The sequence below is a fragment of the Capra hircus genome, chromosome 17, assembly GCF_001704415.2.
Source record: "Capra hircus breed San Clemente chromosome 17, ASM170441v1, whole genome shotgun sequence".
NCBI classification, from domain to species: domain Eukaryota; kingdom Metazoa; phylum Chordata; class Mammalia; order Artiodactyla; family Bovidae; genus Capra; species Capra hircus.
In genome coordinates, this window is record NC_030824.1 from 9,249,307 (window position 1) to 9,273,131 (window position 23,825).

Here is a 23,825-nt window from a genome sequence, read left to right on the forward strand (position 1 = left end):
TATAATATTTTAATTTTTTAATTGTAAGCATTTTATAATATTTTAAATAAAGTATGATTAGTAGCCTTATTATGCTAACTAGAGACTAAATCCTGTAAGATAACTTTTGCGACAGTTCAGTCCTCAAGGCACCACTGCCACTCAAGAAAAGCTGACAAATGGTCACAGTTGAATGAAAAGCCTGAAAAATAAACAAAGCCTCTATGTGGAAATGTTCAAAATAAACACAATAATGCTCAAGTTCACTACCTAACCACAGAACAACTAAGTTAAATAAAAATTCATTCAAATTTATTAAGAGTTTTAGAATTATGAGCAAAGCAAAGTATTTTTAATTAACTCCCTTTAATCTAGTTGTTTTCAGAAATCTCTTGTGAAATGAAAGTCGCTCAGCATGTCCAACTCTTTGCAACCCCATGGACTATACAGTCCATGGAATTCTCCAGGCCAGAATACTGGAGTGGGTGGCCTTTCCCTTTTCCAGGGGATCTTCCCAACCCAGAGATTGAACCCAGGTCTCCCGCATTGCAGGTGGATTTTTTACCAAATGAGCCACAAAGGAAGCCCAAAAATACTGGAGTGGGTAGCCTTTCCCTTCTCCAGGGGATCTTCCTGACCCAGGAATCAAGCTGGGATCTCCTGCACTGCAGGTGGATTCTCTACCAACTGAGCTATCAGGGGTATCAGGGAAGCTGATAGCAGGGAAGAGATTCAGAAACCTCTTGGGAATGCATTATTTCTATGAAAAACAGCACCGTACTCTACACAAAATGAAAGATGTTAACCATCATATTATCCATATTCCAGCATTACCAACATGTATTACAACTGCTGGAATATGTTCAATCTTCTTATCTAAAATGCAAAGCACAACCACAATTAAAATTCCTTAAGTCTCACCTGAACTATTACTTCAGTTCATCAAAAATAACTACCTATTCTTATCTTATTCTCTATTAATGAATTTTTCCTTACCTGTGTCCTCAACTCGTGATGGTGGTAGTGGTTTAGTTGCTAAATTGTGTCCAACTCTGGCAACCCCATGGACTATGGCCCTCCAGGCTCCTCTCTCCATGGGATTTCCCAAGGGATAGTACTGGAATGGGTCGCCATTTCCTTCTCCAGGGGATCTTCCTGACTCCAGGACTGAACCTAGGTCTCCTGCATTGCAGGTGGTCTCCTACATTGCAGGCAGAGTCTTTACAACTGAACCACCTTCATTAAATCACACTTTTTCACACATTTCAAATGCACCTTTTAAAATTCAGTTCAATTAATATCCAATTTTGGAGCTGCTGCTATATTAGCAGCAGGTACTTGATGTACAATATGAAATGGCTGTTCTCAAAGAGCTTATAGTAAGATAACTTTTACATAAAGCAGTGCTACAGAGATACAGAAGAGCGTGTGACTACCTCTAACCATAGGCATCATGAAAATTTCATGGACAAGTAGCATTTGATCTGCCCCTTGAAGAATAAAGAGTAGGGTGTCAAAGGTGAAGATGGGGTACCCCAGGGCAATGGAACCACATGACCCAAGACTGTAGGAGTAAATGTGGTCAATTTATAAAATATGGGGGAAGGCAGGGCAAGTATTAATGATACAAGACTGGAAAGCTAGATGGAGCCAAGACATAGCTATGTTGAATTATTATTTTATTTTGTAGGAAATGGGAAGCTGCTGAAGACTTGAGCAAGGAGGTAACATAACTGTGCTTTAGGAAGATTACTCTGGCAGCCTGCGTAAGCTGTGCTATGTCGTTATTATTTAAAATAGCTGCCATTAACTCCTGTCTCAGAGATAATAGGTTATTAAGATCAAGTGCTACCTAAAGCAGAGTTTTAGTGGAAAATCGCTCAAGAAATGAAACAGAGTCCTGCTGCTGCTGCTGCTGCTGCTAAGTCGCTTCAGTCGTGTCCGACTCTGTGAGACCCCATAGATGGTCTCCTACCAGGCTCCTCTGTCCCTGGGATTCTCCAGGCAAGAACACTAGAATGGGTTGCCATTTCCTTCTCCAGTGCGTGAAAGTGAAAAGTGAAAGGGAAGTCGCTCAGTCGTGTCTGACTCTTAGCGACCCCATGGACTGCAGTCTACCAGGCTCCTCCATCCATGGGATTTTCCAGGCAAGAGTACTGGAGTGGGGTGTCATTGCCTTCTCCGAACTAATTATATTACCTTGGACAAATCAATTCACTTCTCTCAGTCTTTTTTCCTAAAATAATAAATATCTCCTCTACTGTCTCATGAAGCCACTGAAAGGATGAAATGAAAATAGTATGTACGGAAGCCCCCGGAAGGCTTGCTGGCCATAAGGTCTCTGTCACAAACACTCAGTTCTTCCTTGTAGCATGAAGGCAGACACTACGTAGAGAATGGACTGGGTATGTTCCAATTAAACTTTATTTATAATGACAGCTGGATTGGCTGACCTATGTATACAGAAGCACTGTCCAATAGGTGGAACACATATGGAATTTAATATTTTTCCAGCAGCCACATTTAAGAAGGTAAAAAGAAATTGATGAAATGAATTCTAGTATATTTTAATTTAAATAATATATTTTATTTAATCCAAAATACTATCATTTCAACGTTTAATCCATTTAGATGTTATTAGGGAGATATTTTGGGCTTCCCTGGTGGCTTAGCTGTAAAGAATCCGCCTGCCAATCCAAGAGACACAGGTACAATCCTTGAGTCGGGAAGATCCCCTGGAGAAGGAAATGGCAACCCACTCCAGTATTCTTGCCTGGGAAATCCCACGGACAGACCCTGGTGGGCTACAGTCGCTGGGGTTGCATAGAGACAGACACAACTTAGCAACTAAACAACAGCGAAGGGAGATATTTTACAACATTTTTGGATGAATCTTCAAAATCTGATGTGTTTTTTACACCTGCAACACACTTCACTCTGACTAGCCACATTTGCAGTGCTCAATAACCACATGTGGGTAGTAGCCACATGTCCCTCCCGGACAGCATAGTTCTGGAGGTTATTTAAATAAAACTGCTAAAATTTGATAATACAAGCATAAAATAATACTTTGAACCATAAAAGAAACCACAATCACATAACTGTACTCTACAGAGATGAAAATAAATGATTTTTAAACTTAAAAAAATAATGTTCTCCTGGGATACCAACAGTTACTGGTTGAGGCCATTTGTTTAAAATGGTTCATTATTAGCAGTATAAGATACCAATATAAAGTATGTTGATTAATTTTTATTTCCATAGTTTCTGTTGACCAACATTCTCCCCAGATAAGGGGGAAAAAACCCAAAATATTTGGTTAACAAAAAATTGTTCTATTTCAAAAGAACTGCTTGTCATTTTTTAGCAAGTATTCAATTTTCTTTTTTAAAAAAGTTTCCTTTTTTAATGGTACCATATTTAGCAAATGGGCAAAAATCAGATCACCCAGGAAAATTATTATAGCTAAAAGCTTACAATTAGTAGGTAATGGAAAAAACTAGGAGATTAACATTTGAAACCACAGAAAACATTAAGGATTTTCCAACATGTGGTCACTTTTATTTCAAACAATTGCAAACTATGCTGGTCTTCAATAAACTGTGACCAAAAAGGGAGAGATGCTGGCAGAAAGAGAGTCTATCTCTGGATGGCTTTTAACCCTCACATGTTTGGTGATGCCGACAACCCTTCTCAGGTAACATTTTTAAATGCATAAAACAAAACACATGGAATTATAAAAAACCAATTACAGTATACTAAAATACAGTTACCAAAATACTTTAAGAAACAAACCTGTGATATCAGAAACTTCATTATTAGTTCATACATTGGAATAACAAGATCTAACACTTGCCATAATTTCCAAGTGGTGGTGAGGCAAGCATAAACAATACTTCAAGATCAAGTGGTGGTGAGGCAAGCATAAACAATACTTCAAGATATGTTCAGCAACCGTAACAGCAATATGATCTGGAAATATTCACGATTTCTACGGACTTCCTTGGTGCCTCAGTGGTAAAGAACCTGCCTGCCAGTGCAGGAGACTCAGGTTCGATCCCTGGATTGGGAAGGTCCCCTGGAGAAGGAAATGGCAACCCACTCCAGTATTCTTGCCTGGAGAATTCCATGGACAGAGGAGCCTGGCGGGGTCACAGAGTTGGACACGACTGAGTGACTAAACAACAACCGGTTTCAAGGTCACAGGTACTGCCAATACTAGGGTTTGTTGACTCCATTCATAACCGAAGGAAATGCTGGGGAAGTGGGTGGGAGGGAGGTTTCAGAGGAAGGCGATATATATATATATATACACACATATATATGTACATATATAGTTATAACTGGTTCACGTTGTTGTACGGCAAAAACCAACACAGCATTGTAGAGCAATTATCCTCCAATTAAAAATTAAATTTAAAAAAGAAGGAAATGCTGAGTTCTAGCTAAAGGTATGAGTAAATAAAGATATAATTTTCCCCATACAAGTTCATGGGACTCCCCCCATCCCCCATCGAATTCTACTCTTGTTCAGAATCCCTTTCCCCTGAGGGAAAGCAAACTTTTATTATAAGCTCATCAAAAAAGAGAAAAAAAACTTCCTTCAAAGTTCCCCAAATGTATATTTACCTTTCTACCACATATTTTGCTCCTTTTCAGATTAAATAAACCAGTAAAGTTGTCTTTCAGCCACACCACCACTGGATAATCAGGAAAGAATTCATATCAAGAACTAAAAAAGGTAATTACTCTATTAGAGGCCATTGTTTTGATAAAAACATGCTGACACAGATTCTCCTTTAACATTCTTAATGATTCATCTCACAAGTAAAAAAAGCAAATATATCTAAAGATAGGAGGTCCAGATTTTCTAATCTGTCCTATAAATAGCTATACCTTTTATATTAGACTTCGTTCATTTGAAATCAGTCATGCAAACTACAGAGCTCAAAGAAAATATAGAAAACCCAGAAAAGGTCCATTACAAATACAAGTTGAAAGTTCATATTGATATTTTGTTGGTATAAAACCACCACTTGAACCATGAATCTGTAGTTATTAGGGTTGCTAAACCTACAATTTGCATAAAATACCCTGCAAATACCATATCTCTTTATTGTTAATCTAAAATTGCTACACACTGTGCTCTGACCTAATAATTCAGTCAACTGCAGGTTTCAGTAGAAACACCAGGGATTCAAGTGTGTCCACTTGAAAGTGTCCCATCATGGAACATTAATTAATTATTCTACAACTGTGCTTTACTAGCACTTCATAAACTCAAAGCTCCACACAAATATTCAACATTACTGGGAGAGGAATCATATAGCACTATATTAAATAAAAATCTCCTTCAATTATAACTGCTAATAACAATGGGTTGCAGAAACACACTTTGTTGTTGTTGCTGCTTTTCCTTTTTTAATTTTATTTTTTATTGAAGTATAGTTGATTGAAACATACTTTTAAGTTACCACAAATTAGCAATTTACCAAATTTTGTCGATAACACTCAAAAAAAGAAAATTACACTCCAAACATCAAAAATTTTTTGGATTTACAATAATATATATAAATGTGAATTTAAGAAGAAACTACTAAAAAGTGAGTTAATATGGCTATTTCTGGATAGTGCAATCAAAGGCTATTTCTTTCCTCTCTTATACCTTTAGAACTCCCTCTAAGCAATCAAAGGATATTCTTTTCTCTCTTATATCTTTAGAACTCCCTCCAATTTCTATGATATCCATGTATTCTTTATAATCAAAAAAGTTTTGATAGCATAAAAATATAATGAACTTACTATCAATTATTTTCCATACAGGTTAAAAAAAGAGAATTACTCCTTATATTGGCATGTACGAGAGAAAAATTTAAGATGATCTGAGTCCAGACAGTCTGCCTAACAGCTACTACGCACTCTGCACTCACTGGGGGCCGCTGCATCTCCTCCCAGGGTGGGCAGCTCCCTGCCTCTGCTGGCCTCTGGCAGCATCCCCAGACCACCAGAATACACAGCTGGTGCTCTCGCCTGCCCATATATGGACATAGTCTGTATTCACTGGATTACTGACTAACATGAGTACATGCCAGGAGCTGAAGGCAATCAAGCCACCAGAGAAGTTCTCTGAAGTGAAGTGATAACAGCTAGGCACCCTCACAGAAAACTCGGGCTTCTTTCGGCTGACTAGGATTTGGCACATATGTGCAGGTACCCAGTTACATCTATTGGACTGTCTTTGGGAGCAAAAGCCACTGGCTTAAGCAAATGATAAATTTAAGCAAATCCATTCGTTCTACGAGGGTATGAGGAAAAGAGGCCTATCAGAAGCCCTGTTCTTTGGGTGCATGAACGGGGAGAGCCACTCTGGAGAGCAACTTGGTAGTATCTATTCTAATTTAAAATGGTCACCTGTGACTCAGCAATTCTACTTCTCAGAAACTGCTCTAGAGAAATACTCCTACATGTGCACAAACAGGCATACAAGGATGTCCGCTGAAGGATCATTTCCGTATGTTTGTTTATATATTTACTTGGCTGTACCATGTCTCAGTCACGGCACTCAGGATCAGCATATGGGATTTAGTTCCCTGACCAGGGACCGAACCCAGATCCCCTAAATTGGGAGTGTGGAGTTTTAGCCACTAGACCACCAGGGAAGTCCCTGAAGGACTGTTTTAAAGAGAGAAAAACTGAATTCAAACAAACAAAAAATACTCATTGTGGGAAGCCAAATAATGAACCGCCCTCAAGATGGACATACCCTAATCCCTCAAACTGGTGAATATGACCTTAGAGGGCAAAAGGCACCTTGCAGATGGGACTAAATCAAGGACCCTGAGATGGGGAAATTACTCTGGATTATCTGGGTGGGCTCCAAATGTAATCACAAGGGACCTTGTAAAAGGGAAGGAGTCAGTCAGAGCAGAAGGTAGGATGACAGATCAGAGACGAGGGTGATGTACTTTCAAGTTTCGAGGAAGAAGCCACAAGCCAAGGAATACTGGTGCCCACTAGAAACCGTGAAAAAGGCCAGGGAATGCATCCTCCCCTAGAACCTCTAAAAGGAAGCAGATCTGTCAACACCTGACTTTAACTCAAGGTGACTCGTTTAGGACTTCTGATCTCCAGAAACGTAATAGGTAAGTTTGTGTTGTTTTAAGCCACTAAGTTTGTAATAACGTGTTAGCATAGCAACAGGAAACTAACACACCCGTCAACAGAGGAACTGCTAAAAAAACTATGGTATTTCTGGAGTCTTGTGCAGCACTTAAAAAAATGTGGTAGATCTATATATATGGAGACACAGAAAACCAAAACATTGAGTTGTTTTTTTTTTAAGAAGTGAGTTATACAAAGATATGTCTAGCATCAAATCTTTCATGCAAAAGAGAAAAATAATAAAAAGTGTCATGTATACACACACACACAAACATACACATTCAACAATGGTCTTGAAAAGTATATTAAAAAATTATCATTGTCTTAACTGAGCTGGGGAGTAGACGAAGACAGGATTAGTGATGGTAGTCAAAAGGAACTTCAGTTTCCCCTGCATTTTTTATAAGAATGTATTCATGTGCTCATTTTTAAAAATATAATGAACACATAAAAATGTTAAAAATGCAGGATCAAAGTAATAGTTATACAATTTCTGCAGGTTTCTCTCCTTTCGAAGTAATTATGCATTCGTCCCATAGTTGATCACCTGCTGTTATTTACATTTGTCTACAACCACTGACTAAACATCTTGCAAAGCAGACTACCCTCCTTGTGTTCACCCCACCACCACCATTGTAAAAACAATCCAGAAAGAGGGGCAAAGGGGAGAGACAGCATGGGGTATATGCAGGAACTGACAGTCCCTTTATAGTGATCACCACAGGCACCTTACCAGACTTAGGAAAGAACAGGTGCATGACAATTCACCCAGCAGCCCTGGTGGTATTTTGTGATAGCCAATATGGAAGTCAAGAAGACAGATAATAATCAGAACTGATTTATTTAGCAAAAGCCTGGGCATACAATTGGAGGAAACCTGAATGAAGACTATTATCTCATCTGCCAGCCAGATTCCAAACAAACTGGGAAGAAAGAATATTCCAAAGGGATCATAAACACACCAAAAAAGCACTATACCCACTATTCACTACCAGAAAAAAAAATGGTAATGGGATAGTTTTACTTTCATATACAATAGGCAGTTAATTTAATATACATAAAATAACTTAAGCAGCATAGCACCTTCCAAAGAGAATGTATACTCTGTAAGTACATATTCACATCCATCCTTATTTAATCCTTACATTAGCCCTATTATTATCTCCCTAGTACAGATGACTAGGAAGTCTAACAATGCTTTTCAAGCCTCGACCCTGGGCTGGAATCAGACAGATCTATTTCAGCCTCAGCATTACTAGTAACTGTATGAGCTTCCTCAAGTGACTTCATTTCTGTGCCATGGCTTCCTTATTCGTAAAATAAATAACAATAATACCTACCTCATAAAGTCTCAGTGAGGATTAAATGAGATAGTGGGTGGGAAGTGCTTAGCACAGAGCCTGGCCTGCAATATGCTGACACTGTCGTCCTCCTGGTGGCAGAGGTGGTGACAATGATGACAGAGTGGAAGAAATCAGGGATGAGCAAAGGTAACTGAACTTGCCCAAGGTCACGCAGCTAGTAAGAGTGCAGAGCTGGAATTTCAATCCTAGTCTGACTCTCTGAATCTGATTTTAACCTCTAGGCAATACTACCTCCCAAGGTCTTCAGGTACTTCATCCTAACTTTGTAGCTAGCCAGCCAGGCCTGAGAATTTTTTTTTTTTTTTATTCAAGTATAGCTGATTTACAATGTTGTACTAATTTCTGCTGCACCACAAAGTGACTGAGTTATACACGTATAAACATTCCTTTTTATATTCTTTCACCTGAGAACTTCTGAGACATTTGCTGAACTGAAAGAACTGTACCAAAATTCAGTGACTCTTATTCCAGTGTTCACTAAATACCTGATAATTAATTCTCTTGGTGAACAAAGGTAGTTTATTCATTTACTCATTAACTCTTCCAAATCTAGAATTTGAATTTCTCTAAAAGTACATAAACACTTTCCAAAGATTTCTGACCAAAGGATAAACAGGTGGTAGTATCCTCCTAGGAGAATAGATCAACATTTATGAATTTAAATATCATCTCAAAGATTTTACTTGAGTGTAATATAAGTATTCAAAGCCTTGTCTATTTCAGGTGACCACCTCCAAGCCCAAAATGTTCCTTCCCTTATATGACAGGACAAAACCAAATCAAAGAGCTATTTAGTCTTTTTCACTTCTTGCTGCTGCTGCTGTGTTGCTTCAGTCGTGTCTGACTCTGTGCGACCCCATAGACAGCAGCCCACTAGGCTCCCCCATCCCTGGGATTCTCCAGGCAAGAACACTGGAGTGGGTTGCCATTTCCTCCTTCTCCAATGCATGAAAGTGAAAAGGGAAAGTGAAGTTGCTCAGTCGTGGCCAATGGACTGCAGCTTACCAGGCTTCTCCGTCCATGGGATTTTCTAGGCAAGAGTACTGGAGTGGGGTGCCATTGCCTTCTCTGTTTTCACTTCCTAAATAATATCAATAAAGTATTCTGGGCTTCCATGGGTTTTGTTTTATTGAAGTATAACTGGCATGCAATAAACTACACAAATTTGAAGTGTACAATTTGAAGAGTTTTGACATATGTACACATACAACATGAAATCATCACAATCAAAATAGGGAACATTACTATCAGCCCAAAAATTTCCTCATGGACCTTTGTAATCCTTTCTCCCAACTCTTCCTGCCTGTCTCCATCCCCAGGCAGCCACTGATCTGCTTTCTGTAACTACAGATTAGTTCACATTTCCTAGAATGTCATATACATCTTACAGTGTGCACTCTTGTAAGACTGGGTTCTTCCACTCAGCATAAATCCATGTTGTCAGTATCAACAGCTCATTCATTTTTATTGCTGAGTAGTATTCCATTATATGGGTGTACCACATCTGTTTACCTATTCACTTGTTAATGGATGTTTTTATTATTTCCAGTTTTTGGCAATCACAAATAAAGCTGCCCTGAACATACATGTTGAAGTCTTTGAATGGTGTTGGGGGTTGGGAGGGGGGCGGCAATGAAGAAAGGGGTCCTAATAAACAAACACAATGAAAAATGAGAAACACTAAGCAAAATGCTTGGGTTCAAAATTAAACTACAGAGTAAAAAATACCTTGGCTACCTTGAGCAAGTCAGTTATTATCTCTTCCAATACCCATATGTATGCTGCTTGTCCTCACTTGGAGTTTGTAAAGTAAAATGTGACAGGAGGCTGAAATCTTTTGCAACTCCCACAAAGAAACTGAGACCCGGGTTCAATCCCTGGGTTGGGAAGATCCCCTGGAGAAGGAAAAGGCAACCCCCTCCAGTACCCTTGCCTGGAGAATTCCATGAACGGAGGAGCCTGGTAGGCTATAGTCCACGGGGTCGAAATGAATCAGAACTGATGCTTTTTACTTGAAAATTCCGTTTTGTTTAGAAGGACTAATGTACTATGAAATGTAATGCAAAATATTTTGAGTTCAATAATATTTGAGTTGTCATTTTTGAGCTATTGCTTTTTTATTTCTCTTAAATTTATATTTATTTCAACACTTAAAAATAACTTCCTGCATGCTTTCACTTTTTGCCAACAACATAAAATGAAATACAGATGGCTATTTTCAGGGGCTTCCCTGGTGGCTCCGTGGTAAAGAATTCACCTGCCAGTGCAGGACACGTGAATTTGACCCCTGGGTTGGGAAGATCCCCTGGAGGAGGGAATGGCACCCCAGGCCAGTATTCTTGCTGGGAAATCCCACAGACAGACAAGCCTGGCAGGCTACAGTCCACGGGGTCCCCAAAGAGTTGAACAGGACTTAGTGACTAAACAGCAGCTATTTCAGAGGCCAAGAAAGAGCTTCACTCTGCATCTTTAATTCACTCAGAGTAGATTCAGAGTTCCTATCTACCAGGCCCTACTTGATCTGCGGCTCCCACCTCCATCCAATCATTCACTCTCCTCTCCCCCGCTGCTTCCTGGGCTCAGAGATCCACACTAAGGATGCTAAGGCTGCTTCCCTCTCAGGGACTTGGCTCTCGCTGTTCTCTGTCTGGGATGCACTTCCTCTATTAGCTATACGGTACACTCTCACTACGCCAAAGCCTTTGACTGTGTGGATCACAACAAACTGGAAAATTCTTCAAGAGATGGGAATATCAGACCACCTTACTGGCCTCCTCAGAAATTTGTATGCAGGTCAAGAAGCAACAGTTAGAACCAGACATGGAACAGACTGGTTTCGAATTGGGAAAGGAGTACACCAAGACCGTGTATTGTCACCCTGTTTATTTGACTTATATGCAAAGTACATCATATGAAATGCTGGGCTGGATGAAGCACAAGCTGGAATCAAGACTGCCGGGAGAAATATCAATAACCTCAGATATGCAGATGATACCATCCTTATGGCAGAAAGGGAAGAGGAACTAAAGAGCCTCTTGATGAAAGTGAAAGAGGACAGTGAAAAAGCTGGCTTAAAACTCAACATTAAAAAAATGAAGATCATGGCATCTGGTCCCCTCACTTCATGGCAAATAGTAGGGAAACAATGGAAACTGTGACAGACTTTATTATCTTGGGCACCAAAATCACTGCAGATGGTGACTGCAGCCATGAAATTAAAAGACACTTGCTCCTTGGAAGAAAATCTATGACCAACCTAGACAGCATATTAAAAAGCAGAGACATTACTTTGCTGTCAAAGGTCCATCTGGTCAAAGCTATGGTTTTTCCAGTAGTCATGAATGGATGTTGAGAGTTGGACCATAAAGAAACCTAAGCTCTGAAGAATTGATACTTTTGAACTGTGGTGTTGGGGAAGACTCCTGAGAGTCCCTTGGACAGCAAGAACAAACCAGTCAATCCTAAAGGAAATCAACTCTGAATATTCACTGGAAGGACTGATGCTGAAGCTGAAGCTCCAAAACTTTGGCCACCTGATGTGAAGAACTGACTTCTTAGCAAAGACCCTGATGTGGGGAAAGATTGAAGGCAGGAGGAGAAGGGGATGACCGAGGATGAGATGATTGGATGGAATCACCGACTCGATGGACACGAGTTTGAGCAAGCTCCGGGAGTTGATGGAGAAGGAAGCTTGCCGTGCTGCAGTCCATGGGGCTGCAAAGAGCCGGACACGACTGAACAACTGAACTAAACTGACACTGCCACTTCTTTCAGGTCTCAAATGCCATCCCAGCCTTTCATCTCTTGCCCACTGCATGTGAAATAGAGCCCTCCCCCATCCCCATTATCCCCATCACCCTCCATCCCTCTTACCCAGCTACACTTTTCTCCATAGCACTTATCATTTGACATAATGTATACACGTCTTACGTTTAACAATATTTGTTATTGTCTATATCCCCCACTAAAATAAAAGCTTTTTTAAGAACAAGGATTTTATCTGCCCCCTGCTATGCTCACTTCACAACAGTAGGCTCAGCTTACCTCTGAATTCCACAAACACTTGAATGAATTTGTTGATTAAACACTATTTACTGAAAAATAAACAAACCAACAACAAAAATACCCTTCTGTTTAGAATTCACAGGGAAGAAAATTTTTTTTAATTAAATAGCCTGCTACTGCTTAAATTAAAATGCTAAGTTAATGCTGATCTACTTTTCAGGATGGGTTCTTTTTTCAGATTGACATTTAACTTTAAGCTACACTTACAGATGAAAAGAACACTGGAATTTAAAGACAGGAAAGCCAGGGTCTAGTCATTTGCCTTGTCATAACTAGCTATGTTGTTGTTGTTGTTGTTCAGTCGCCCAGTAGTATCCGAATCTTTGCAACCCCCTGGACTGCAGCACGCCAGACCTCCCTGTCCCTCACCATCTCCCAAAGTTTGCCCAAGTGCATGTCCATTGCATTCGTGATGCTATCCAGCCATCTCATCCTCTGACACCCTCCTTTCCTTCTGCCCTCAATCTTTCCCGGCATCAGGGACTAGCTTGCTCCCAGCCAAAACCTTTCCTTATCTCAGATAACTTCTCTCTAAAATGAGGAGAAGGAAATTCCCTGCCTGTGCTCTCACTGCTGAGGGGCCTCGGTTCAATCCCTGGTCAGAGAACTAGGATCCCACAAGTCACATGGTATGTCCAAATTAAATAGCATTTTTTTAAAATGAGATTGGTGTTTGACAGAAAACAACAAAATTCTGTAAAGCAATTATCCTTCAATTAAAAATAAGTTTTAAAAATGAGATTGGTTTAAAAAAATTTTTTTTAATAATAAAATGAGAGAAACAAATATCTCTAAGGTTCCTCCTAAAATTCTGAGACTTTGTTACAGCTAGCGCAGTCTTATGAAAGTTGCCAATCATAAATCACTTAACTCAGCTTGAATCTCATCTTTCTAATCCAAAACTGAAAGATTCTATATAACTATAAACCCTGTAAAAATCGGTCATTTTTACCCAGGTGTCCACTAAAAGGTGTGACCTGGAAGAATATACTACATAGGGGTGGCAGCATTTCAAAAGTTGGGTGTTTTGTTTTGTATTTACCTAGCTGCTCCATGTCTTGGTTGAGGCATGTGGGAGCTAGTTCTCTGACCAAGGACTGAACCTGGGTTCCCTACATTAGGAGTGCAGACCTCTGGCCACTGACTGCCAGAGAAGTCTCCAAAAACTAGTTTTTAAAAAGTTAATGAACCTCTAATCTTCCTCAAAAATAAAAAGAATAAGTCACTAGAAAGGAAATAAAGATATCTGTTTATTACCCTATCTTTAACCAGTTATTGAATTTAAAGTAATTACAAACATGAGCATCATACATACATGATTAGTAGCAGGTATGTTTGAGACCAAATAGAGCTGAGTTAATGTCAGGCTCTCTTTTCCAGTTATGTGATCCTGAGTAAATTGCATACCTGCTCTGCACTTTATTTGCCTCATCTGTACACAGATACAATATTTACAACTGTTAAAACAGGTAACAATATTTAGCTACCAGGATCCTTTTTTAAAAAAAACCAAGATCCCTTTGAGAATTTAATAAATGCTTGACACATATGACATACTTAATCAACATTATTATTAAATAAATAAATGTGAATACACCCACACAAAACACAAATCTAACAAAACATTCTTAGCTGCTTCTTCTGATACTATGTTGCCTGTATCACACATGGAAAGAAATGAAAAAAGTTCTGACTATAGTCAGAAGTGTTTATCACTCATATACATATTGGTTTCTGAGAGGTCAGACAACAAAAAAATGTTTAAGAGTTTAAAAAAAAACTTCCAGGCCAGAGAGGTTCCTTCTTTTAAAATCGTTCTTCTGTGGAAATACCTGGCAAATACTCAGTACATTTATACAGTGAACATCTTAGGAAAGCCAACTTCACGTATTTTTAATGGAGCCTACACTTTTTAATCCTAAAAATAAATAAACTACATACATATAAAAATTTTGGATCTGTGAACTTAGTCTTGAGAAACAAAGAGCTTTCCACATTTCACCTACAAGAGAGCCAATTAAATCCAAAGATTCCACCATCATAGCATAATGCCCCTTGAGCTTTCAAGCAGATAAGACACTCAGACACACCTTGCTTTTTATAGGAAAGGCCCAAATGAGACATGATAAACCTCTAATTCCATGTTAGGAATTCCCTATCAATATGCACATGCCTTTTTTTGGTAGCTAGACTGTAAAATAAGTCATTAGGAGTTCACAGTGGAAATGCTGCAACCTCAACCTCGAATCCAGACACAAAAATACAGAGGTCGGTATTCCCATCTCAGACACATCCAAATGTCTCGGCCAACGGGATCCCGTCACTGCCCTTTCCAGAAACACACAGTAATGGGGTTTAATCCGTTTCTATAAATGTTCGTTGTGTTGAAAGCCAAAGTGCCTGCAAAACCGCAAAACACAAAAAGATTCCTCGCATTCCGTTTATAGCCAACAGACAGGCCAGCCTCTCTGCGCCCTACCCCTGAGAGTCCTCCTTGCGACAATAAGAATTTCGTGCCACCGGATGCTTCCTACACGTCAAAATGTCATCCCGCAAAGTGGAGGTGGGGAGGGGGCAGTGCCTGGATCAACCGATCCTGCCAGAGCTCCCACCCCGGGGCAAACACGGGAACCAAGTGAAGTCGGTGCAAAGTTCCCATCCATCCAGCATATTTGGTTTCCTTCTGCCCCCAAACCCAGCGGCACAACTGCTGAGATTTGCTTTTGCACCTGCCACGGCTGCTAAGCCTGGGCTTCTCCTTGACCCCCGAGATCATAGATAAGGCCTTTCGGCCTAAAACGTTCATGACCCTTGCGGAGAGCGCATTGAGGACCGCCGCAGCATCCCCCTTCGCTGTCCACACAGCCAGCTTGCGTCCCTGACAAAGGCCCCGTGCCAATCCCCGGCACGACACACAGTAGTTGCTGGAATGCCCATCACCGACTGGCAGCTGCCACTACCTTCTCCCGAGAAAAATAAACAACACACACACACGCGCGCACACACACACACACACACACACAAACAGCACTGGGGTATAACAACACGGCGGGAGATGTAAAGCATTAAAATTAAAAAGACCCCAAAGCTAAGCAGCCTGGGTGTGCCCTGGAAGTGCGTCCCAGGGGCCCGTGGGGGAGGGGTGATAGGGCCCGGGAGGCGGCGGCGGCTCCTCTGGGGCGTGAAGGCCAGGCCGGGTGATGGTCTAATAAAATGCTGGGAGTCGGAAGGTTCAAAATGAAACCACAAATGAAATCCCCGGCGGGCCTGAGGCCCCGGGTGGTCTGCAGACCAGCGGCGCGGCCCGCACCTGCCTGCCCAGCGCCCACCCACACACACACCTGCCAGGGCAGCCTTCTGGGGCCCTCGGGGTCCGGGGTGAAGCAGAAAGAAGGCCCGACCCCAGGGTGCGGGCCGGGTGGGCTAATCTGATGGCGGAGGCCAGGGGGCAGCCTCGCTCACCTCTAGGTCAGTGTCGGCGGCCTCCGGGGCCCCGAGGATCTCGCTGGGCAGCTCGGCCAGGTCGGTGACCCGGATCAGCCCGTCGTGCAGGAAGATGGTCTCCTCCTTCACCGAGAGCCACTGCGCCGAGTCCGCGGCCGCAGCCGCCGCAGCCGCCGCGGCCGCCGACGAGCCCATGGCCCCAGCTGAGGGGTTGGCTGTGAGGAGCAGCCGCTCGGCTCGGCGAGATGCGAGCAGGAGCCGCCGAGTTCACCAGTCCATGGCAGCAGCCGCCGCGCCCGCCTGCAGCGCCCCACTCGCCGCCTCGCCCGTGCAGCTCCGCCCTAGGAGGTCCGAGCTGCCATCCTCCCACCCCTGGCCCCGGAGACCCCGGCCCCGCCGCCACCGCCGCTGCCGCCGCCCTGAGGAACAGGATCCGCCTCTGCCGCTAGGCAGCCAACTGTCAGTGAGGCGCCATGTTGGGGGCGGGGCTCCCGGCATGCCCCGCGGAGCGGACAATACCGGCCCCGCCCACTCATCTGGCCCCGCCCACCTACCGAAGGCCCGGGGACGGCCAGGTTGGCTGGATCTCTGCCTAGCCTTTTTCTGCATCCTGCCCTCAGAGTGACCTCCCACGTCCTTTACACTTCCAGGGCGCCCTACGTCTGCATTACTCCAGGAGAAGAGGGCAGCCTTCCTCTACTCTCCTCCCCTCTGCTCATGTGTGCACCCCTCTCTGGCCTGAGTCCCACCGTGGGCACCTGGGCAGACACATGGAAGTTCACGGGCTGCTTACACGTTTAAATAAGATATATGCAAAAATATGGCTCACAGTAGGTGCTGCAGTTTGTTCATAAGCACTTGGTCGAAATGCACAGTAGGTGCTACATATTCACCACAAATTCTTGTACCCAATAAGCACTCAAAATCTGGTGAAAATAAAGCACTAGTCACAATGTCTCATGTCTGGCCCTTAATAAATGCTCCAAGAGGGAGTTAAAATTATTCTCATATTCTATCACTATTCAACACTGATTGACATACACCTTAAAAATATGCCAGCTATCCCACTTTTATTAAAAGAAGAAAGGAAAGAACTGTGTTTAGAGAAAAATGTGTGGGTGACTATGTACTAAGTTGTTAATATGAATTGCCACACAGAGCAGGACTAGCCTGGAATGGCTGAAGAAAGATTATCTTTGTGTTGCTTTTATATTTCCAAAAAAAAAAAAAAAAAAAGCACTCTTTGGTATCAAAGGACTTGAATGCATATGTCCACCAAAATACCCGCACAGGCCTAGATGTCCATCCATACATGAATGGATAAAGAAGTTGTGGTACACAAATGCAATGGAATATTACTCAGCCCATAAAAAGGAATGCATTTGAGTCAGTTTTAACGAGGAGGATGAACCTAGAGCCTGTTACACACAGTGAAGTAAGTCAGAAAAACAAGGATTGTGTGGTAACCATAGATATGAAATCTAGAAAAATGGTACCGATGAACCTATTTGAAGGGCAGCAGTGGAGACACAGACATAGAGAACAACCTGTGGGCACAGTGGCGGGAGGAGAGGATGGGACAAACTGAGAAAGTAGCACTGAAACGTATATATTACCATAAGTAAAATTAGATAGCCAGTGGAAATTTGCTGTATGAGGCAGGGAGCCCAAATCAGCTGCTCTGTGACAGTCTAGAAGGGTGGGATGTAGAAGGGAGACTCAAGAGGGAGGGTAAATATGTATACCTATCGCTGATTCATGTTGGTGTATGGCAGAAACCAATATAATACTGTAAAGCAATTATCCTCCAATTAAAATAAATTTAAAATTTAAAAAACCTGCATAGGGAAGTTTATAGCAGCTTTATTCATAATTGCCAAAACCAAGATGCCCTTCAGGAAGTGAATGGGTAGATAAACCGTGGTACATCTGGACAATGGAATATTATTCAGCACAAATAAGAAATGACTATCAAACCAGGAGAAGACAATACCCTGTATGATTCCAACTATATCATATTTTGGAAAAGACTAAACTATGGAGATGATAAAAAAGATCATTGGTAGCTAGTGGATGCAGAAAGCAAGGGATGCAGAAAGGCAGAGCACAGAAATTTTTAGGGCAGTGAACAGTACTCTGTATAATACAGTAATGATGTATACATGAAATTATACATTTTTTCAAAATCATAAAACATACTACACCAAGAGGGAGCCACAGTGTAAAATATGGACTTTAGGCATTATGATGTGCCAGTTCGCTTCATCAGTCATGACAAATGTATCACATGGTGGGGCATGTGAACACGGGAGAGATCATGCACACATGGGAGCAGGTAGTATGTCTGAAATTTCTGCATCCTCAGTTTTTTTTTTGTGTGTGTGTGTGAACCTAAAACTTTTCTAAAAAATACAAGTTTTCATAAAGAAAGAATGAATGAGAGCATTAAAGAGCATACTTTTTGATCCAGCAATTCAGCTTTGAGGAAGTTGTCTGAAGGAAATTACCAGATTCACAGTCCAGGATGAACACACAGGGATGTGCAGCTCAGTATTGTTTATAAGGGGAAAAATTATAGTCAGATTAAATACCCAACAATGTGGGACTGGTTAACTATTATAATGGTATATCTGAAACATGGAATATTATGATGCCATTCAGAATAATGCTTATAAAGGATATTAATACAAGTGAATGTTGAGGTATTAGTAAATGGAAAAAAAATCAGGCTAAAATAGTAAAGAAATTTTGAAATTTAATTGTTTGTTGTAAGACTGCATTTTAAAAATTACATACATGCATGACTGTAGATGTAGAAGACAGGGAAGGTGTCATGTCTGATAATATTTTGGTAAATTTCAGCAGTGCATTTACAGCAGTGCATTGACTGGGAGATGAGTGGTTTGTGCTTTGCAATGTTTTCCAAATTTTCTTTCTCAAGCTTGCATTACTTTTGATAAAACAAAACAAAACAAAAATCTATTGAACCTCCAGGAATGGAGGTACCTCCACTCATATATCTATCATACTATCCTTCTGAGTATTCATTAATATTTGCATTTTACAAGGAACTGAAGCTCAGAATTAAGTGACTTGCACCCACCTAGAAATTGGCAGAATTGAGATTTGAATCCCTGACTGGCTCTATCCTCTTCTGCCTCCCTCCCAAATAAGCAATTCATATACACTGCCCTGTAACAATCTCATGTGCCTTACAACAATTGTTAATTTCATTTTCAGGATATTTATCCCCCATGCATGTGTTAAGCTTCTAGCAAGTGTCAAATCCTGGGAGGTATACAGAATGGAGATATTATTACCCCTGTTTTCAGCTAGGAAACCAAGGCTCAGTTGGATGCTTTAATCAATATCTCACAGACAGCAAACATCAAATCTCAGATGCGAACCTAGGTTTGTTTGAATCTATAATCCCAGCTTTCTTTTTTAAAAACTTTCTCTTTTGTATTGGTGTATAGCCAATTAAGAATGTTGTGATAGTTTCAGGTGAACAGCAAAGGGACTCAACTATACATATACCAAACTCCCCTCCCATCCAGGCTGCCACATAACATTGAGCAGAGTTCCTAGTGTTATGCAGTAGGTTCTTGTTGGTTATCCATTTTAAATACAGCGATGTGTGCATGTTCATTCCAAACTCCCCAACCATCCCTTCAACCCAGCAACCATAAGTTTATTCTCTAAGTCTGTGAGTCTCTTTCTGTTTTGCTAGTAATTTCATTTGTATCATTTCTTTTTAGATTCCACATATAAGGGATGTCATATAGTATTTCATCTTCTCTGTCTGACTCACTTCATTCAGTATGACAATCTCTAGGTCTATCCATGTTGCTGCAAATGGCATTATTTCATTCTTTTTAATGGCTGAGTAATATTCCATTGTATATATGCACCACATCTTCTTTATCCATTCCTCTGTCAAAGAACATTTCAGTTGGAATCTAAATAGCCTTGTGTGGCTCAAAATAATTCTCCTCCTCATATTGTTTATATTTCAAGATAAGGAGTCAAGATGCCCAGGAATTACAGATCTTTCTTGACCTATGATGGGGTTATGTCCTGATAAACCCATCATAAGTTGAAAATATAAAAAATAGAAAGCCTCACTGAACTTCATAGCTTAGCTTACACCACCTTGAAGGTGCTCAGAACACTTACATTGTCTGTAGCTGAGCAAAATCAACTATATCCATTTTCCACCACTGTAAAGTTGAAAAATCTGTAAGTTGAACCATCCTAGGTTGGGGACAGTCCGTATTGCCCTTCACTTCAATGAATTAAAACAGCACATATCCACAGCTGAAAGTCTTTAGACTGCATAATGAATAGTTATTTAATATTTTAGCAACAGTAATTAATTAGTCACTGGACTACATGGCTACCACTGTACCATGAAGAGGCAGCTGATGAATTAATATTTATAGAAGCCGTATGGAAAAAGAGACCATTTACTGGAAATCTCTTAGAACAGATCAGCAAGATGGAAAAAGTCCCTGCTCAAAAGAATTTTATGCTAGAAACCTGGATACAGAGAATCCAAATTTAGTTAAGATCACACACACACACACACACACACATACCATGCATACAGGAAACAGCCATTCATGGAAGCATATAGAAAGGAAAGGTTTATGATTTACAACTTATTTTCATTGGAATTGTCCTCTCCACTCTTCTGTTTGAGAACGGGTGCTTGGGATAGGAAAAGGAGCAGGAGAAGGTGTTGTCTGGACAACCCTCTGTTGGAAGCAAAGAAGTCTGAACAAGAAGGAAGAAAAGCCATGAGTAGATTGGACTTCAGTTTCCCCTGGGAGGCATCTCCCCAAGAGAGCGAGCTTGTTGGTAGAGACTGTCTCCCCGCTGCCCCAGCTGCTGACGTGGTGTTCACTGGCCTTGCCTTGAGCTGGGGCCCCTCTGGGATTTTTCAATAGCTCTCCCTTCTGCTAGCTTTCCTGTACCAGCTGACTGTCTAAAATTGACTCTGTAAGCCTTACCGGGCCCACAAAAATGCAACTGTAGGGTGGGGATAAGTGGTCCTTGATAAGCCTTAATAGAGCTTGAAATAGCTTTAAACAAAGCAGCCATGTTAATTTTTAAGGCCTTTCAAAACACCAAGGGAAAAATACATGCCTACATCTGCTACATAACTATATGCACACACATCGACAGAATCTGTGGGGGAGATTGATTATTTCCATCTCACTAATCACAGTCTCAAAGAGGAAACACGCACACCTACTCAAAATCTTTTTTCCAAATGATATGGTTGGCCGTGTTTTCTCTTTTTTTTTGTAATTTAAGGAAAATTCCTTCAGCTCATAGGAGGGTCTATGAGGCATCAGAGAAAAGTATTTGAAAGAAAAGATATTTGAAAAGCAGAGGGAGAAATTCTCCTGAGAGCTCCCTTAATTACGGTTACCAAGGGAAGAGCCTCCACGTTGATGAAAAGCATCAAGAAGTGCAATCGTCATTGGAGGAATCCGGCACCTTGGAGTTCCAAAAGATGCCACGTCCTCTCTTGCCCCCTTGTGGATACCAGAGGGCTTATTCAATAGGGAAGGGGATATGTGTACACATATAGCTGATTCATGTTGTTATACAGAAGAAACCAACACATTGTAAAACAATGATCCTCCAATTTTAAAAAGCTAGTCCCCACAAAGGAAAAGCGGGCAAAAGGCACAATCCTAGAGTCTGCACAAGAAAAAAGGCAAACACTGTTATCTTTTCATTCATTCAGTATTCCGAGTGCCGGCAAAGCATTAGGTTTGGCACTCCTCCCCTCTAGGAGAAAAGCATCTTTCCTAGCTCCAGCTTAGAATGGGAAAATGACTGGAAACAAGTAATTCCAAAGGGGATGAGAAGGCTAGGGACCTGATCTGAGAAATGAGGAAGGTTCCCCTAAAGGTTTTCCTTATTTTTATAATTTTGTCCAGGGTGTTTTTGCTCAGGTTTTTTTAGTTTTTTTTTTTTTTTTTTTGAAATATAATTGACATAAGTTTGGGCTTTTTTGCTCAGATGGTAAAGAATCTGCCTGCAATACAGGAGACCTGAATTGGATGCTTGTGTTGGCAAATCCCCTGGAGGAGGGCATAGCAACCCATTCCAATATTTTTGCCTGGAAAATCCCATGGATGAAGGAGCCTGGTGGGCTACAGTTCATGGGGCCACAAAGTCGAACACAACTGAGCAACTAAGCACAGCACACAGTTGTGTAAGTTTAAGGTGTACAGTGTAATGATTTGACTTACATCATGAAGTGATTATAACAACGAGTTTATCAAACATCCATTCATCCCATGTACAAACAAAAGAAAAAAGAAGTTTTCTCCTTGTGAAGAGAACTCTTAGGATTTACTCTCCTTAGGCCAGAGCCAATCTTGATCCAAGAGTTACCCAGGCTTCTTCCGGGTTCTTTAGCCCTTGTACAGTTGTTCCTGCTCAGGGTCTTTGCACATGGTAGTCCCTGGCCCAGATTGTACTTCCCACCTGTTTCACTTGACAAACTCCTATTCATCCTTCAGGTCTCAGCTACCTCAAAGAGAAATTCCTTGGCTTCCCCAAACATGACAAGTCCTCCTGTTTCTCAATCTCTTTGCACAGCATACTTTCTCTGTAGTACCTATTTTGTGCTAAGCCGTGTCAGTCGAGTCCAGCTCTTTGTGACCCCATGGACTGTAGCCCACCAGGCTCCCCTGTCCATGGGATTCTCCAGGCAGGAATATTGGAGTAGGTTGCCATTTCCTCCTTCAGGGGATCTTCCTGACCTAGGGACTGAACCTGAGTCTCTTACAAATCCTGCATTGGCAGGCAGTTCCTTTACCAAGAGCGCCACCTGGGAAGCCCACCTATTTTAACTGCAATTAAATAATTATCAATAAAAATTTAGATGCCCTTGTTAGACTGTATACCTTAAATATATTTTAAAATATATGTTAAATATTTGCATATTTAATCAAATACCTATATATTAATACATATACAAATATATATTAAATGTGCTGTGTTGTACTATGCTTAGTCACTCAGTCGTGTCTGACTCTGCGACCTCATCGACTGTAGCCCACCAGGCTCCTCTGTCCATGGGGATTCTCCAGGCAAGAATACTGGAGCGGATTGCCATGCCCTCCTCCAGAGGATCTTCCCAACCCAGGGATCAAACTCAGATCTCCCTCATTGCAGGTGGATTCTTTACTGTCTGAGCCACCAGGGGAGCCCAGTATATTAAATACATTAAATTCTTAGTGCCACTGTATATTTACAGTAGTACCTATACAGGTGGGAACTGTATATTTAAAGTGTTTAAAATGGTATGTTTTGTTATATATAATTTACCACAAGAAAATAATTCTAGTACTTCCCTGGTGGTACAGTGGATAAGAACTCGCCTGCCAATGCAGGGGACAAGGGTTCGATTCCTGGTTCCGGGGAGATCCCACATGCCACAGCTACTAAGCCCGCATGCTGCAGCTATTGGAGACTGAGCACCCCAGAGCCCATGCTCCACAGCAAGAGAAGTCACCACACCACAACTGGAGAGAGCCTGTGTGTAGCAACAAAGACCCAGCGCAACCAAAAAAAAAAATAAGACTAATAATTAAAAATACAATTCTAAAAAAAAAGTATACACTTTAACTGCTTGGCACATAGTCAGGACAATAGCTTTTGTCATTAGGATCATGCTGATTACCTGAAAGGTAAATGAACAGCAGCAAAGTTAGGTTTCAAATCCAAGTCCATTGGATCTCCAAAGCTACAACTTGAACCTCTATACCATTTTCAATTGACCTGTAT

General features: G+C 41.2%; 1 protein-coding gene across 5 annotated transcripts in view; it reads right to left on the minus strand.

The window, feature by feature from the left end:
- The window catches only part of HECTD4 (HECT domain E3 ubiquitin protein ligase 4), a 167,455-nt gene extending 151,062 nt beyond the window's left edge, over positions 1-16,393 (minus strand). For all 5 annotated transcript variants that reach the window (XM_018061149.1, XM_018061154.1, XM_018061152.1 and 2 more), the window contains exon 1: positions 16,032-16,393. In XM_018061149.1, the coding sequence (XP_017916638.1) occupies positions 16,032-16,208 (177 nt within the window). In that variant the 5' untranslated portion in view covers positions 16,209-16,393. The remainder of the gene's footprint in view (positions 1-16,031) is intronic.